The sequence below is a fragment of the Corythoichthys intestinalis genome, chromosome 10 (assembly GCF_030265065.1).
Source record: "Corythoichthys intestinalis isolate RoL2023-P3 chromosome 10, ASM3026506v1, whole genome shotgun sequence".
Taxonomy (NCBI): domain Eukaryota; kingdom Metazoa; phylum Chordata; class Actinopteri; order Syngnathiformes; family Syngnathidae; genus Corythoichthys; species Corythoichthys intestinalis.
The window spans coordinates 22,849,183-22,866,877 of NC_080404.1; the positions used below are offsets into that span (position 1 = coordinate 22,849,183).

The 17,695-nt window shown below is 39.4% G+C and overlaps 1 protein-coding gene across 1 annotated transcript in view; it reads right to left on the reverse strand.

The window, feature by feature from the left end:
• The window catches only part of atp6v1ba (ATPase, H+ transporting, lysosomal, V1 subunit B, member a), a 69,907-nt gene that overhangs the window by 4,365 nt on the left and 47,847 nt on the right, over positions 1 to 17,695 (reverse strand). Inside the window, exons 10-12 of the mRNA XM_057848024.1 lie at positions 4,932 to 5,082; positions 1,052 to 1,134; positions 854 to 958 (exon numbers count right to left, since the gene is read on the reverse strand). Coding sequence (XP_057704007.1) covers positions 854 to 958; positions 1,052 to 1,134; positions 4,932 to 5,082 — 339 coding nt within the window. The remainder of the gene's footprint in view (positions 1 to 853; positions 959 to 1,051; positions 1,135 to 4,931; positions 5,083 to 17,695) is intronic.

Sequence of the window (17,695 nt, forward strand, 5' to 3'; positions counted from 1 at the left end):
TTAGTATCCTAGCCCGAGGGCTACTTTAGCACAAAATGTCCACAAAAAATAAAAAAGCCCTTAAATCCATTACAATCCTGTTAGATCCAGTGTTGATTTTGTCAACAATGACAACAACGAAAGTATTTCGTCAACTAACATTTTTTTCATGACGATGACGAGACAACAACGAGTTTAAAACGTATTTTGGGAGACTAAAACATAACGAGAAGAATGCCAGTTTTCGTCTGACGAGACAAAAATGCGCAATAGATTCCGTCACTTGTTCACAATGTGTGACATGTTATGTTTAGTTAGCCTGCATTGTAGCTGTGTCTGGGTGTGTCACTCGTGACGTGCTGCGCCCCCCCCCCCCCCCCTTCCCGACTCACCAGTGTTTCATACCCAGTCTCCATGCAGGCTTGCACAGTCTTGTTTTCTTAGCCAGAGAAAAATATGCAATGTTGCTTTAGCCTTTAAAGGTCTGTGATGAGTGATCATCACACACTAAATGTAACTCGTAGCGTTAGCATAGCATTATTGTTCCTGTTAGCATTAGCCTTATGCTAACGCTTTACTTTTAGAGGACTTTTTTAACAAATGTCGACTAAAACTAGACGAAATTAGTCTTGGGTTTTCGTCAACAAAAACTAGATGAAGACACACATTTTGAGATGACTAAAATATCACTAAGACTAATAAGCATTATTGTTCAAAAGACTAAGACGAAAATTAAGAGGACTGACAAAAACAACACTGGTGAGATCCTTTTTGTATTTTCATTCAAAGTAACAAAAGGTAGTGAAACTATACAGTAGTACTAAAACCGAAATACTGTACTTGGAAAATAACTAAAATGGCCTGAACGTGTTACCAGCTGGTTTGAGACATCAGCGTGGTCCTTCCTGGTCATACCCTCTCCAATAGCTGACTTCATCAGACGGGAAAGAGATGGCAACACATTGATGGGTGGGTAAATCTGCAAAAAAAAAAAAAAAAAAAGCATATTTGGGACCTTAGGTAGATAAAACCTTAATTACACTTCGAAAAGAATGACATTTGGCCACATTACTTGACGGTTGTGGAGCTGCCTGTCCACGTACACCTGACCCTCAGTAATGTATCCCGTCAGATCGGGAATCGGATGGGTGATGTCTGAGGAGATGGAAAAGTGTAATGTAAAGGGAAAAATACAAGTTTCATTCTTGTTTGAATTATGTAATAAATTGACAAGGCATTTTGATTTGTTCATATCATAATTTTAGGTTCATCGTGAAATTGAAGTTCAAAGCAAGCATTTGAACGAAGGCAAATGTAGAAAATTCAGTTTTCTAGTGGCCATTTTACCACCCTCATGCTAAATCAGGCGATTGAGAAGGACTAAAACCCAGCAGCAGTGCTCAATAAAGGTCAACACACTCGCCCACATGTAATGCTGTTATGGGGAACTACTCTTTAACAAGATATGAGTATGCACGACATACTGTAGTCACTATGGTAACTTGTGTCATAAGCCCATTTCGAATGCTTACACAGTTTTACATGATGGAAGATGAATGATTAAATTCCTAAATGCGTAATCCACTTCACAAATAATTTATTGGGAAAATATCTGAGACCACCAAGTAGGCCAGTTGCAATACATTTTAGTGGGCAATATGTTATCTCATAAGTTATTGCTGATATGCAATATTATTGTTAAAAAATAAATAATAAATGTTAATAGATTTTATTTTTAATAAATTTACATTAAATTAAGCACTAATGTAGTGACAATATTTCCCAATAAACCGCCCATTCTAATTCAATAAATGTTTATTCTTAAAATAAATAATAATAAAATGATATTTAAATATATATTTAAATGGCAATTAAGCCTGTCGCGATATGCAATAATTCCATTTATTACACGGTAAATGAAAATGAAGGCGGTAATTTTCCCAATGCGATTTATCGCCTCACGTGCATATGTGCGTGGGTGCACGTGCGGCAGATGTGAGGCGGACGTGCTGTTAAAAGTTCAGCTTCCTTGTTACCAACAGCGCAACATGCCGTGATGAGGATTCACTCGGTTTTATTGACCTCTGGGTTTGTTCGTTTTATACATTTGAGTTTGCGTGAACCATTATTCAACGGAGGGAGGCGGGGCAGAGTGCACTGTCGGCATACAGCAATGAGCGAGCAGAAAATGGGCGGAAAATGCTGATTTCCAAACCAAACACCGCAACCCCGGTGTGGGAATATTTAAACCAAATGAAAATGGCGAGGCAACCAAAAAGGATGAACCAGTCTGCAAAATGTGTTTGGAGGTTGTTTCAACAAACAGGGCCAACAAAACAAATCTACATGCTCATTTGAAACACTATCACACTCTTTAGTTTTCACTGCTTGGTAAGAAATCTGCATCGCAACAAGCGGAGCCTATCACGTCATGTCAATCGACAATTACAGAGGTAATCGCTTGATTTGAGAAATACAAGACCTGGCAAAATGGCGTTCTCTCACGGAAAGTGTAGTCCGCTACACTGCTGAAGAAATGAGACCGTTTAACCTTTGTTTAATGCTGTTTGACACTAAAGGCTAGGTTCATACTGCAGGTCTTGATGCACGAATCCGATTTTTTCGTGTTCTCCGACTCAAGTGAAGCAATAACTTGACGGTCTGAACGTGACAAGTCGCATAGAAGTGGACCATTTCAAATTCGATCCAGGTCACTTTCGTATGTGGTCTGAATCCGATTTGGGCCACATTTTTCCAGAATGTGGCTGGCGGTCTGAACTTTCAAGTCCCCTGAATCGGAATTCATGCACCAATGACGTCAGCAAAGCGAAAGCGGCAAGCAGGACGGGAGCGATGTAGCTGTGCATTAGCTTCTCGCTTGAACTCTGCTTTTATGCACGAAGCAGCCTTGACCACAGTCATGAAAAAAATAATGAAGAAAAGGATAAGCCTGACAATTTTCGATTTCCATTCTATACGCCGAATAAGCAACATTTCAGTATTGCCGAGACGGGGCAAATTGACACACCCACATCATGTCACGCACACAAGTCAAGGCTTATGTGCGCGCGCGTATGCGTTCTATCAGTCCATATAAACTTTGAATAAAAGACTAAACGGGGATTATTAATATCTGTTATTTGTGCCATCTTTTTGGAAATCGAAATATGATCAGAGGCATGGTCTATTGTTTTTAGTTGTGATTTCTTAAAAAGTATTTTTGAATTTAAGAGTAAACATTTACTGCGTTTAAATGGTTGTACTTAAGATTACTTAGTCTTATTAATATATACTGTATTCTTACTGTGTTACTGTAAATTGGTTAAAAAAAAATATTGGGGGGTGGGGGGCGCAATAATATCGCATATCACAATCATTTATAAGAGAATTTCTCGCCCACTAAAATTTGTTATCGCGACAGGCCCTAATCGCAATACATTAGTTACTTTAAAGCTAGCTTAGTGTAGAATATGAAATAGGTGAGAATTAAAGAGTTTTTTAAGACCATAATGAATGAAATATAAGACCCATTTGACATAGATATCGATATACAAAAGATTTGAAAATTGGAGGCCCGGAAATACTTGCAAAGTATATGAACTTATTCCCAGGTCTTTCACACTGTGATACAAATGAGCACGAAGTAACACTACTAGTAGTAATAGTAGTGCAGAAGTAAAGTAACGTCAATAGATTTTTAAGACCTTTCAAATTTGTATTTAAGGCCTTTTATGAGATTTTAGAGGAATTTTACACACATTAAGGCCTTAAATTCAAATCATTGGATTTTCTTTAAGACCCCGGGGATACCCTGTATATATGTTCCCTGCCAATTAGAACCCATCAAAAGCGTTGATTTGATCCAAAATGACTCATCTTTGCCAGCAAAATGCACATGACAGCAAATCTGAAGCCGGATTTTTGCATAATGGGTGCCATTTCAAAACTGAGAATGTGAAATATGCAAGAGTAACTCCAGGCATCTGCATTTCTTGAAAATGATGTGCTTTTGTTATGAATTGTTCGCCGGAAGTGAATGTGCTAAGTCCCTAACTCTAAACTTTGCATTACACTTGGTAAAGAAAAAAAAAAAGGATCCTGTATTTTTCTTAAGCATGAGGTGTTGGTTGTGTAATTTTTTCCCCTATTTTTCACATCGATTGCAAATTCTGCAAACCGGCAAGTTTTCATGTTTGATGTCACCTTTTAACCGTGAAGATTGTCTTTTGGATAAGACTGCCATTGGTTAAAAACTGGCTAAAATGGTGACTACAACTATACATAGATTTTCAATATTTGCCTAAATGTAGCAATGCTAACTCTTTACAATGTGTTATATGTAAATGTATTGTTATTTTGCATGTATCAACTTTAGGTCTACGGTGTGTTGATGAACAATACATAAACATCTGTGAAAAGAATTGGAGTGCACGGAGCAATGGCAAGAGCGTGCAGCGATAAATCGCAGTCGGGACTTCATTTTCGTTTACAGTGCAATTAATTGACTTATTTCTACCGTGACAGGCTTACCTCCTTGTGCCCTGCGATTGGCTGGAAACCCATTTAGGGTGTAACCTGCCAACTGCCTATATTTCACTAGGATAGGCTCTAGCACCACCGCAACCCTTAGGGGGCTAAATGGCTTGGAAGATAATTGAACGAATAATTGCAACCAGCACGAAATTTCAAGGAAACATTAGCATGGGCAAATACATTGCTCTCGGTAATGATTTGCACTTCTGGTTGAGATATGTTCTTTAGCTTGTAATTAATTCGTTTTTTTTCTGAAACAATACAGAACCACAGTGAGAAAAAAAGTCAAATCCAACCTTTAACCTACATATTGTCATACATTTTCAGTCAAGTAGATGTAATAGGTTGGACTGTTTCTATTGATCGTGTCAGTAAAAATCATGTTGAACCTTTTTTGTTAAAAAGACTGCTGCTCTTACCATCATTAGGCATTGTGAGAATGGGAATCTGGGTGATAGAACCATTCCTTCCCTCTACTCGGCCAGCACGTTCATAGATGGTGGCCAAGTCAGTGTACATGTAACCAGGGAAGCCGCGACGTCCAGGCACCTCCTCTCTGGCAGCAGAAACCTTAAGGGTGAATGTAAGCAAGGGTGGTGAGTGCAAGGACCACATAAACATATCTAACAAAACCCAAAAGAATTTGTTAATCTCATTCCACTAGACTTTAATTATAGAGACAGAAGATTGAATACAAAATGTGTGGGGGTTAATCTTGTAATTATTTATAGTACACTTTGCTCAAGGACGAGTTACTCAACATGCGAGTTGCAACTACGTATTAAATAATTTAAGCCAATTTTTGAATTAAAGACGACATTCTCATGTCTGATAAAAATACGCCAGTCCAAGATATATTAAAATTGCAAAATAGACAACGTCTATATGTAGCTCCTTCTCACATGCAGTATTAATTTCCTCCCAAAATACATTTTACAAGCAGATAATTAAAATGTAATTGCACATAATTAGAATTTTAACTGTAGGTGACTAAAAGGAAAATGTCCACAAAAGCATTCAAACAAAAGACAAACTATTATTACAGGCCAGTCAAAATTGATATTGTCTGTATTTCACAACAACGTCAAGTTTTAAATAAAAAAAAATTAAGACAAATCTTTTTTTTTTTTTTTTTAAAACACATGTGGTACGCAAAGTCCATTGAATTCAGTATTGGTTCTGTTCTTTATGTAATTTTTTGAGAGTTAAGACCGTTAAAATGCTACAATGGCACACCAATGGTTTTACCCCTCAAAATAAACCGTATAGGAAATGGATGGGTGGAAAACAATACTGTATAGTAAATTTGGACATATTGTACAGATCGGGCGATCATGGAGAGTGTGTTCCAACAAGGATCGTCAGGGGGAAAAAAATCGGAGGACGATTTTGGCAGCCACAATTAAACTGAACCCCGAGCAACTTTACATTTAAACGATGAGCTTTGTCACATCCATTAAATCAAGAATCTTCTTAAATTTACTATAAGGAATTTGTAGTGTTAATATATTTAAAATACTTTTGTACTCCATGCTAATCCACCACTGCACTGATGAGTACACAGGGTAGATTTTAACTGTGATTGCCACAAGAAGCCTTTTTCTTCCCTTCAATAGAGAGTGTCAGGTTCAAACACACTGAAATCACGCAGCTGTGCACATCCACGCATGTCCACGCACATCCCCGCAGCAGCAGCGCTGTTTCATCGAGCTTCTGCCTAGTCTCTGCCTGGCAAACACTTTTCTGACCCACTTGTCTAACCCACTTAAGACTTGTTACAAATGGTAAACAGTAACGTTTACCATTTTTACGTTTCTGATGCTGATTTGATGGGCAGAACTGTCACTGCTTTATGTTCGTGTTTGTACAAGCATGCGCGCCATGCACATGCTTATTGCAATGCTCCCATGCAGCGTGATTAAAACACACGTCAGAGTGAGAACCCACAGGGCTAGGTGCTATGGGACAGATCAGTACATATTATATATACAGTGCCTTGCAAAAGTATTCGGCCCCCTTGAATCTTGCAACCATTCGCCACATTTCAGGCTTCAAACATAAAGATATGAAATTAAATTTTTTTGTCAAGAATCAACAACAAGTGGGACACAATCGTGAAGTGGAACAACATTTATTGGATTATTGAAACTTTTTTAACAAATAAAAAAAATGAAAAGTGGGGCGTGCAATATTATTCGGCCCCTTTACTTTCAGTGCAGCAAACTCACTCCAGAAGTTCAGTGAGGATCTCTGAATGATCCAATGTTGTCCTAAATGACCGATGATGATAAATAGAATCCAAATGTGTGTAATCAAGTCTCCGTATAAATGCACCTGCTCTGTGATAGTCTCAGGGTTCTGTTTAAAGTGCAGAGAGCATTATGAAAACCAAGGAACACACCAGGCAGGTCCGAGATACTGTTGTGGAGAAGTTTAAAGCCGGACTTGGATAGAAAAAGATTTCCCAAGCTTTAAACATCTCAAGGAGCACTGTGCAAGCCATCATATTGAAATGGAAGGAGCATCAGACCATTGCAAATCGACCAAGACCCGGCCGTCCTTCCAAACTTTCTTCTCAAACAAGGAGAAAACTGATCAGAGATGCAGCCAAGAGGCCCATGATCACTCTGGATGAACTGCAGAGATCTACAGCTGAGGTGGGAGAGTCTGTCCATAGGACAACAATTTGTACACTGCACAAATCTGGCCTTTATGGAAGAGTGGCAATAAGAAAGCCATTTCTCAAAGATATCCATAAAAAGTCTTGTTTAAAGTTTGCCACAAGCCACCTGGGAGACACACCAAACATGTGGAAGAAGCTGCTCTGGTCAGATGAAACCAAAATTGAACTTTTTGGCCACAATGCAAAACGATATGTTTGGCGTAAAAACAACACAGCTCATCACCCTGAACACACCATCCCCACTGTCAAACATGGTGATGGCAGCATCATGGTTTGGGCCTGCTTTTCTTCAGCAGGGACAGGGAAGATGGTTAAAATTGATGGGAAGATGGATGCAGCCAAATACAGGAACATTCTGGAAGAAAACCTGTTGGTATCTGCACAAGACCTGAGACTGGGACGGAGATTTATCTTCCAACAGGACAATGATCCAAAACATAAAGCCAAATCTACAATGGAATGGTTCAAAAATAAACGTATCCAGGTGTTAGAATGGCCAAGTCAAAGTCCAGACCTGAATCCAATCGAGAATCTGTGGAAAGAGCTGAAGACTGCTGTTCACAAACACTCTCCATCCAACCTCACTGAGCTCGAGCTGTTTTGCAAGGAAGAATGGGCAAGAATGTCAGTCTCTCGATGTGCAAAACTGATAGAAACATACCCCAAGCGACTTGCAGCTGTAATTGGAGCAAAAGGTGGCGCTACAAAGTATTAACGCAAGGGGGCCAAATAATATTGCACGCCCCACTTTTCAGTTTTTTATTTGTTAAAAAAGTTTAAATTATCCAATACATTTTGTTCCACTTCACGATTGTGTCCCACTTGTTGTTGATTCTTGACAAAAAAATAAAATTTTATATCTTTATGTTTGAAGCCTGAAATGAGGCGAAAGGTTGCATGGTTCAAGGGGGCCGAATACTTTTGCAAGGCACTGTATGTATATATATATATATATATATATATATATATACACATATATATATATATACACACACACACACATATGGCGGAAAACACTCAGGTGACTTCAAGTTCCGCTCTGAGACCCCCAATTTGGCCAAATTTCAAGATTGTCCTTTATGCATGTGTGATACATCATTGGAAAGCTTAAAATCTTAATTTTCTGGGGGAATAAAATTTTTGAAGGCATATAAAAAAATAAATAAAATTTTTAACAGCAAAACCCTAACTGCAGGCGAGAGCACGCGAGAGCAGGATTAAAGACGCCACGATTTTGACTTTTGATTTATAACGTACTTACCTTGTTTTGATCCAAAAACTCCATGTAGCATGTATCACCAAGTGTCAAGACACAGCTGTGAATGGCCACAGCCGGATTTTGGTGGGGGATTTTATGGGTGAAACATGGTGATATAACAAGTGTCGCGATGCAGAAATCGCAGACAACATGGAGTGGTCGAGATTTTCTTTTTCCTATATTTACCCTTTTTAACGTTATTTTTCAATTTTTGAATCTGCTATGGCAGCATATAGACGTTGTTCCATCAAACACAACAGTTGTTTTTGCTTAAAATACAACAGGTTCTTCTAAAGAGGAGTGCAAGAGCAGAAACTGCTTTTTCAGTCTTGTCTGTGTTTTCCGCCATATATAATTGGAGCGATTAGCGATCATATCGCTAAAGTAGGATTTTGACACATTAATAATCACATGCGATTTGTCCTTATATTGTCTTCCCCACTACACATTACTATCATTGCTTGCATACTCCCCATACCCCATTCCGGAGAAAACACCGGCTAAATCACAGCTCAATATACCAGTGCTACAACAAACACAAGAGGTCTGTGAGAATAGGTTATCCTTTACTTTTGAGAGTCATGAACACAAAATTAAGTAGGCAATAAAAAGTTGAAACAAAGGATACTCAATTATATAAGAGCCAGTGTTGTTGATCCATAAATTGTGATGGGAACAAACTGAATATTGCACAAAATACATTGAGTGTGTCGGGCAAAGGTCAAACTGTCAATGATGTTGAGATCAATACTGATGAGTTTGTGTGTTTCTGCATGCCGACTGCTTCTTATGTACAAAAATCATTAACACTTAATGATTAACTGGAGTAAAACCAGATTAATTTAAAGCTCAACGTCTACACTACCCTTAGCCTACTATTGCAGTGTCAAGTGATGGCAAGTTTTCTAGCTTCCCCTCAATTTCAAGATCTCAAACATTTTTTTTTTGTTGTTGCCAGAATTAACTTTTTTTTCTCCTTTACAAAGTCAAGTGTAGTCTGACTAAAGGGGAAAGTAAATCCAAACCATTTATCCTTCGAGTCACAGGTTGACGGTTAATATGAGGGCTAAATACTGTCAATTGAAGACTCAACCTCTACACGGCTGAATAGGAATATGTTATTGTCCTCAAGGCCCTTTGTACATTCCCAACTTCGCATTGAGCAATTCAAATCTTAGCTGAGTACGGAGTACGTCGGTCAAGGTGATCACAAATGCGCTATTAAAGCGTAGAATTGTGCTGCCAGTGTATTGAGAAGCAAACTGTACAACATAAAAGGATTAAGACAGGGATACAAAAGAGTGAGGGGCAAGGATCAGGCTTCCAAGAACATGAAAAAAGTAAAGAGAAGGGTTACAGGGAAAGAAGGGGGACAGCAATGATGTGGGGTTAAAGCTTTTTTTTGTAAAGCTCAACATCTGAAAAGGTCAGGGAGCATATAACGCTGTATTTTCCCCTTTCCCTACTTAATGGATTCATAGCTGTACTGTTATTTCACACCATGCTTACATTATACATTTCGTTTGACGTCACCTGTATACTCACCTTTTCACCTCTAAAATAATATGAACATTTCTTTCTTTCGTCGTTCAGCCAGATGACAGTCAAAATGACGGCATATTATAATAATCTACAGCTCACTATGTTACCTACACAAAAATGTGGTACCATGGGATCAATGTCTTCATTTCTTTAGGCTTCTGAAAAGGGAATGTAAGAGTACACAGCTGAAAGGCAGCTGTTCAGCACTGAACATGATGACTCTGTAGTGGGCTGTGGGTTGCAACATTGGGGAGTAAAATCCTACACCTCCAGAGTTTGAATTGACACTATGTAGGTACAGTGTAAGCCAACAACACCTAATCGATTAAATCAATTATTCAATGAGTTGCCAACTAATTTGATAATTGATTTCTGCCCTGTTTCGATCCTTGTTTATGTGTAATGTGAGGCAGCGTGCGTACACCAATGATTAGAGCAAGAGAGAGAGAGAGTTTACTGCTGCTGTTGGATTGGTGGATAAATAATATGACTAAGTGTCGAGAGTTGGGGGCCGTTTATATGGTGTCGCTCCAAGAATACGACAAATTTCATATTTGCATTTATTTGGTTCTGTCTCCATTAGAATGCAATTCCACGTGAAAACGATGGCGTATTCATGCCAGGCCATTTTTATGGTTGCGAAGCAAGCCCCGCAATGGAATCCTTCCACTTAATCAAAGGTTTGAGTCTTCGCCTTCAGTTTTCGCTGTCACCATATAAAAAGCGAGGCCATTCCGCAGCACAATTGTTGCGTCTTGGTGTCGCAGCATTACCATGTAAACGGCCCCTTTGATTGTCTTTTGTGTTGTTAGATTTAGTGTGCAGTCAGAGGTGAGTATATGAAGCTAATTGTATTGTTTGTATTGTAAGTTAGCGATTATGCAAATTAGTGTCTTAAGTGTCCGTTTGTATTGTGTTTTGGAGAAGCATATTGGCACTTCAATTATTGTTAGATAGTAAATTTGTCTCATTTCTTTTTATAAAGAAATCACACAAACAACCACTTGATATAACAGCTTAGAGTCTCCTTTCAGTACAAACTCAAACTAAATTGTCATACTTGTCAACTGTTTGATAAAGAAAACTTATTCATTACAGTGTGCCTCCTCCCTATTCGATTTCGTTTAGTTAGTATAAAGAAAGGAGTATAAAGAAATAGAGTATAAAGAAATGAGTCTTTGACACAAGTTATATCAGCGTTTTGTCCACAAGAGAAAAAAATGTTTTTTTTTGGGGTGGGGGTGGGGGGGGGGGGGTGAGTAGGACTTTTAGTCTGGTTTGTGTACTGAGAAATTCTTTTAATGTTTTATACTCATACCCTTTATTAAAAAGTAATAAGTTTTATGTACTAAAACAGTTGTAGACTACAGTTAAGTCAGGAAGCTATAATAGGGTTAGCTATAATTAAATACTATTTCTGAAAAAAATAGTCATCCATTTTGTCTTTGTTGTTACATATGCCTAAAATGACTTCACCTTAAATTGTGAAGGTAATTGAAAAAAGTGAGATTTATTCAATTGTTTAATTAATTGTCCGATTAATCTATTCTACAAATAATTGTTAGTTGCAGCCCTAATACAGTCGTACTGTTTATCCTATAAATTTCATTTCACCTCTCAAATATTACTGTGTTCATCTGCTATATGATATATTTCACTGAAATTTTGTTCCAAACAATCAGCGATTTAAAAAGGAAAACATTAAAAATTATCAGGAGCACCCAAGCTTTTGCATACCACTGTATATACTGTATTAGGTGTGGAAAAGCGCTAGACAAGAATAACACCATTTACCATTAAACTCATGACTGTGTTATTTATAAGAAGTCATGTCAATTGATTAAAACACATTTTTATAGATACTAATTGCATAATTTCCAGAGTAAACTAATTGGAAACGTTTTTGTTTGTTTTTGAAGTACAAGAAAATGAAGTCATTTCAACTGCCAGCTTTCGTAATTAATTAACCTTTCGCAAAAGCTCCACGCCCCCAGTTACGGTTCCAAGCTTTATCACTCCAACGGCACAAGTCATTGCAGGCAGGCGTATACCTGAGTGTTTTAGGTGTTTTATTTTGGAGAAATACCCGTTCAAGATCCTCCACATTAGGGCAAAAGAGTTTAATGTGAAATGCAGCAGAGATTTTTATCGTATATTATTAATGTAGATATTGTAGCAAGCTATCGCGGCAAAAGCATACAGGTTCAACATTTAAAGCAATGGTTAGGGATACTAAGTTGTCCTTTTACAAAATATTACATGACATATAAAAACACAATACATTCAAGGCACTTATTAAGATCCTGTTTACTTAAAAAGAAGAAGCATCACATTAATAACAGCCTCCTCATAGAACGGACTCCGAACGAAGACATGAAGTTAACTAACTTTACCAGATAAAACAATTATACTTTGATATTTAGTTTAGTTGGCGATTCCAAAACCACCAAATCAATCATTTAAGCAGCAGAGCATCTGAGAGTTTGTCTGATCATGCTCTCATAACAACGTTCTCTAGGATGTATGATTGGTTGATGGCTGTTTAGGAGGCAGAAGTTGCGAAAGGTCAATTGGCCACAACAAACAAAATCCTAGGAGGGGCTGGTAGAGATCGACATCTAATGACATCAGTGGTATCCAATGAGTCACCATGAGGAGGGGAATAATCCTTTGGAATCTGATTGCCACCCCTGGACTTACACCAGGTATGGCACACATCAAGAAAGCATGTTCACATCACCCACTTTCACATCGACGCGCAGAGAACTTAGACAATTAATGCGAGATCACTGCGAGACATTAAATGAGTTCGGTGGTGCATTGAAACACCCACATTGATTCCAAAACATCGGCGGTGTATAGAAAACCCTCATTGTATGCAAATCATTGTTCCCCACGGTAAAATAAATAAAGTTAATTGGCAATGCTAATTCATTCTCTTCATTGAATGTGCGACAATCAAACAAACATGTTATTAAAAGTTCCTGTCAACAGCTTGCCTGCTCAGTTTTGCCTTGTCACTCTCCTCCTTTATCTTGGTCTTTCTCAAATGCGTATGCGGCTTCAATTTAACAATAAACATTTAAATTAATCAGTATACCATCTACTCCCAGTGCTTCAGCTACATTGGCTCAATTTTATTGCTTTATTGCGGACCCTCATGCAACGAGCAACTCACTTTACGAGTTTTTCACGATGGGAGCATCGTCGTGAGAGAAAATGAGTCATTATGTGAACAAATTTTCATACTATGACCAAAATGCTCAAAAGCATCCTTCTCGCTTGGCGTGTCTGAGTGCCTCGGCACTTCGCCAGGTGGCATGCAAACTCTTTCGCTGCGACTTTGTCAGAATTCTTCATCTGCTCACATGCCGCTCATCATTGTCTAATTTTTAGTGATGCACGATAATGCATTTTTCAACCGATACCGATAACCGATAATTTCCTCCTCATTCCAACCGATAACCGATAATGTCAAGCCGATAATTCTATTAAAGGATTTATGTAAAATTTTAAAGTATACACAAAAGAAAATATTACTGTGCAAAAATATAATTTATTGCTCTTTTTTTCAACATAAAGTATGAACAAGTCGTCAATTCAAACATCTAAATAATGACAGATTGTCTGACATTGCGTAATGGTAAACCTTTGGCAACAATTACAGAGTAAATACCTAAGTTGCACAAAAATGCGTTTAAAAGTAAGCCATTCCTAACATATATAACATTAATCTGCTGCAAAACACACCTCCTTAAAACTAGTCAGTTTTAAGTGTAAATCTATTGGCAATAAGTGAAATTATCTGCCATCGCTTCAAGTGTATTTATCTCAGATTTCTTGGAAGAAAAATAGCTAGCTGAAAATAATCTTAACAGCCTTGTTTTAAGCAATACATTATTATACTTAATCCTAAAAAAAAAAAAAACTTGAAGAAGGAAAGATTTTGAATAAAATTTGTGGCTACAGAATATTGATTTAAGAATATGATTATCTACTGTGACTGTAATTGAGCAGAGAAATAAGTTAAATCATTTGAAAAGTGATTGCTAATGTTATATGCTTTTTTTGCACACTGTGAAAATGATTACCTCAAAAGAGCGAGATGTCATGTACCCATTCTGCAGCGCTTTGTTTACATTTGCGGCTTTCACGACATTTGCGTTACAGCAGCTAAACTGCTACACGGCAGTACTATTTGGACGGAGTTGGAGCTCGCATCCGCGTGCGTGTTGTTTTGTGCCTGAGTTTTATTAAGCCGAAAATAAAGGCAGCGTTACAGTCATCTGACCGCTCGTCATTTCACATTCTAAATGCATTCTTGACTGGCTGACTTCGTTTTCTCCATGTTTAAATTATCTTATAACCACTGTGCCGTCATGATAAGCTTGCTTACCGGACATCACTTTTTCATGAAGAATGGTGGTCGTATAAACTGCATTATTTCTTTCATCCAGGGCTTTGGTTCTCGGGTCATTAAGGTAAAAAAAAAAAAAAACGTGTCTTGTCTCGGCGGCGGCAGCTACATTCGTACCGGATAATCCGCCTGCCCCGGCCGGTTTGCCGCGGCGTATTCGGGTCCTGGCTCTGCTCGCACACAGTGGGGGAACGCTCGAGAAACCGGAGTGTTCGCCGGAGGTCCAGAGGCCGGGGAACCAGGCTCGGCCCGCCCCGCCTATGGCGAGGCGGCGGCGGCGGCCTGCCGGACTGGCCAGAGCGGCGGGCTCCGTCGGAAGACTGCTACTTGCCGACTATCGGTCTCCAGTAGTGCCGGTGTTTAGCCTTAGATGCGAATTTACCACCCGCCTTGGGCTGCATTCCCAAACAGCCCGACTCTGTATCGTCACAAGCCCTGTGGCCTATACTACGAAGCCGGTTTTCTGGCTTAGCAGGGTAACTTCGAGAGTAACTTTATCACGTGCGACGTAAATTCGCGGCTATGCGAGACTACGAAAGGTGGATATGTTGGAACCGAGAAGTGTTGCCATGGCAACACACGCCACACGCCAAACCTGGTCGTGTCAGAGTTAGATCTTGCTTAACATCAGGATTCCAATTAACCACGCTCTATTTAAACAGCACTCCTCCGCGGACGTGTCCTCCTGACAATGACAGCGTACTTGGACGACCCATACGACATTGGCGCGCGGATTGTGAGGGGCTCTCTCCGGAGGGCACGGGTATTTCAGGACCGCCAGAATCCGCTGGCGTACCCGGAAGATGTTCTCCATGAAAGATATAGCTTTTCAGCTGAGGGAATTCTTTACCTGTGCCAACTGATCTAGGCAGACGTCACTAATGTAACCCGCCGAGTCAGGCCCTCACAACCACGCAGATTGTGTGTGCCTGTCCGTGCGCTCTTTCGCCAGGGACAATATATGTATTCTATCGGTGATGCTGAATATCTGCGTAAGAACACTGTATGCCGTGCGATTCGGAGTGGGGTATGGAAACGCTTCAAATTGATGCATAATAATCATAGAAATATGTAGACTATTTAAACATTGAGAAAACTTGCGCTTTTTTCTGCCAACTGGAGGAGATTAAATTAAATGTCAAATCCACTGATAGGACAGACGCACAAATATAAAAGATATAAATGTTTATTGAATATGCATCTTACAGTCTTGTTTAACTGTGAAAAATCGTTACAAAAGACGGGCTTTTATTTACGCAACAACGCATGGCATCCCCGCATTTCCTTCTTCTCCTGAGTCCTCACAAATATAACATTTTTTTTTTTTTTTTTTAGTCGGGCTCGGGCCTGCAAATCAAGTTTATTGATCGGACTCGGGTCGGGTCGGGCTGGATTTTTTAGGCCCAAACTAAAAAAAAGAACATACGTATACAGTCAAGGGGACTAAATCATCCTGTTTCGTGTGGTGATGCGTGACAATTATTTCTTACTGTTAATGTACCAAATCTTATTTTATTGTCCTGACAGCAGGCTTTATTTCTTTTCATGGACATAAGTAAACTGGCATATTGACGCATTCACAAATCACACGATCTGTAAATTCGCTGTCAACAGACCCGTTGCGCTCTACTCGCCGAAGCGGTGTTGGATTTCGCGGTGAGGGTGGATTTTAATTCCTCATAATTCCGCATGATCATCGCGCATTCCTCCTCCGTGAAGTAAGGTGCCCGTGCCATCGTCACAAGTAGTGTTTGACTCTGGTCACCGCCCCCTTTTATGTGAACGCGCAGTAACTCTGACTGGGTTGACACAGGTTCGACTAATCAACCTCATAATGAGCATCGTAGTACCGATTGACTACAAACTAGACAACCAGGTTTTGTCAACTCCGGTTACACCAGTACTTCTCAAATGGTGGGGCGCGCCCCCCCAGGGGGGCGCAGAGCGATGCCAGGGGTGGCGCGAGTGACCTCGGGAACACGCTTTTTTTTTTTTTTTTTTTGCCGTACTAGAATAAAGTGTACTTGCACATCCACTCCGTGGGTGGCAGTAGCGCTTTCATTTTCAAAGTGCGTGCAGTATTTTTGAAGTAAGCAAGAGCACACGGAAGAGACTCATGCAGAGCTGGACTCACGCAGCGACCCACTGTCTTCATATGTAGGTGAACCTACACCGGTTCTCACGTGTCCGGCCGAGAAGTGCCGTTTTCGGCTTGGGATCGTCACGACCACCGCCCTCACCTACGGTTCTCCCTCGGCCGCCGAGAATGCGCTTTTTTCGGGCCGTTTGCCTTTGACTTTTAATATAGTGGGAAATGAGGAAAGACCACTGTTTACTGAGTCTAAAAATGACTATAGCGGAGAGTCTGAAGCCAAATCAGTTAAGACGCCACTTAAAGACATTAGACCTCAATCTCATTGATAAGCCGCTTGATTGTTTTTCAGCGAAAACGTGCCGAATATTGCCAATTGTCACAATCGTCCCGCTTTGTCAGTGTTATATCATTAAACCAGTGAGCACTGTGGTGAATCAGCGAAAATAAAAACTTTGCTTCTGTCCAAAGACACTTTCCCCCCCTTGTATTCCTTTTTCTTTTTTTTCGGTCAAATTTTTTGGCATGTTGTCTTGAAGAGTAAATGTTTCTAATCATTTTGAATTTGTTATTATTTACTGATTTTATTACATTTTATTTTTCAGTATCAAATGGTCAAAAATGTACCTTGAGTGTATTTTTACAGTTTGGATGTGACTTTTTTTTTTTTTTAACTTCAGGCAAATTGATGCGCGTTGTCTTTTCTGTTACAAGCAAAACAATGTTAATAAAGTTATACTTTATTATAAATTGATCTGTGTTACTTTTTTTCTTTAATAGAAAACAAGGACACAATGTTAGGCTGAGGCGTACTTATAATAGTAATTATAGACAAATGATACTATTTACAGTGGCGGCAGAGAGTTGGGGGGGGGGCGCGAAACATTTACGTCTTCCTTGGGGGGGCGTAACAGAAAATAATTGAGAAGCACTGGGTTACACGATGGTAAACTGGATTACTTCTGGGGAGGTTGAACTCGGTTCGTAGTATAGGCCACTGTAGTTTAACTTAGTGTTTACAAAAGCTTTAGCATTCCTGCTAGCAGCAGCCTCGTATTTGTTCCAAAATTCTTTGTGATGCGGTTTTAAATGGCTGCTGGGTTAGTGGTTTTGAATGAAGACGCGTTCTTTTTGCCTCGTGGAACTTCTACGGTACATGTTTCGCAAATAGCGAGAGCGTCGTTTTTTTAG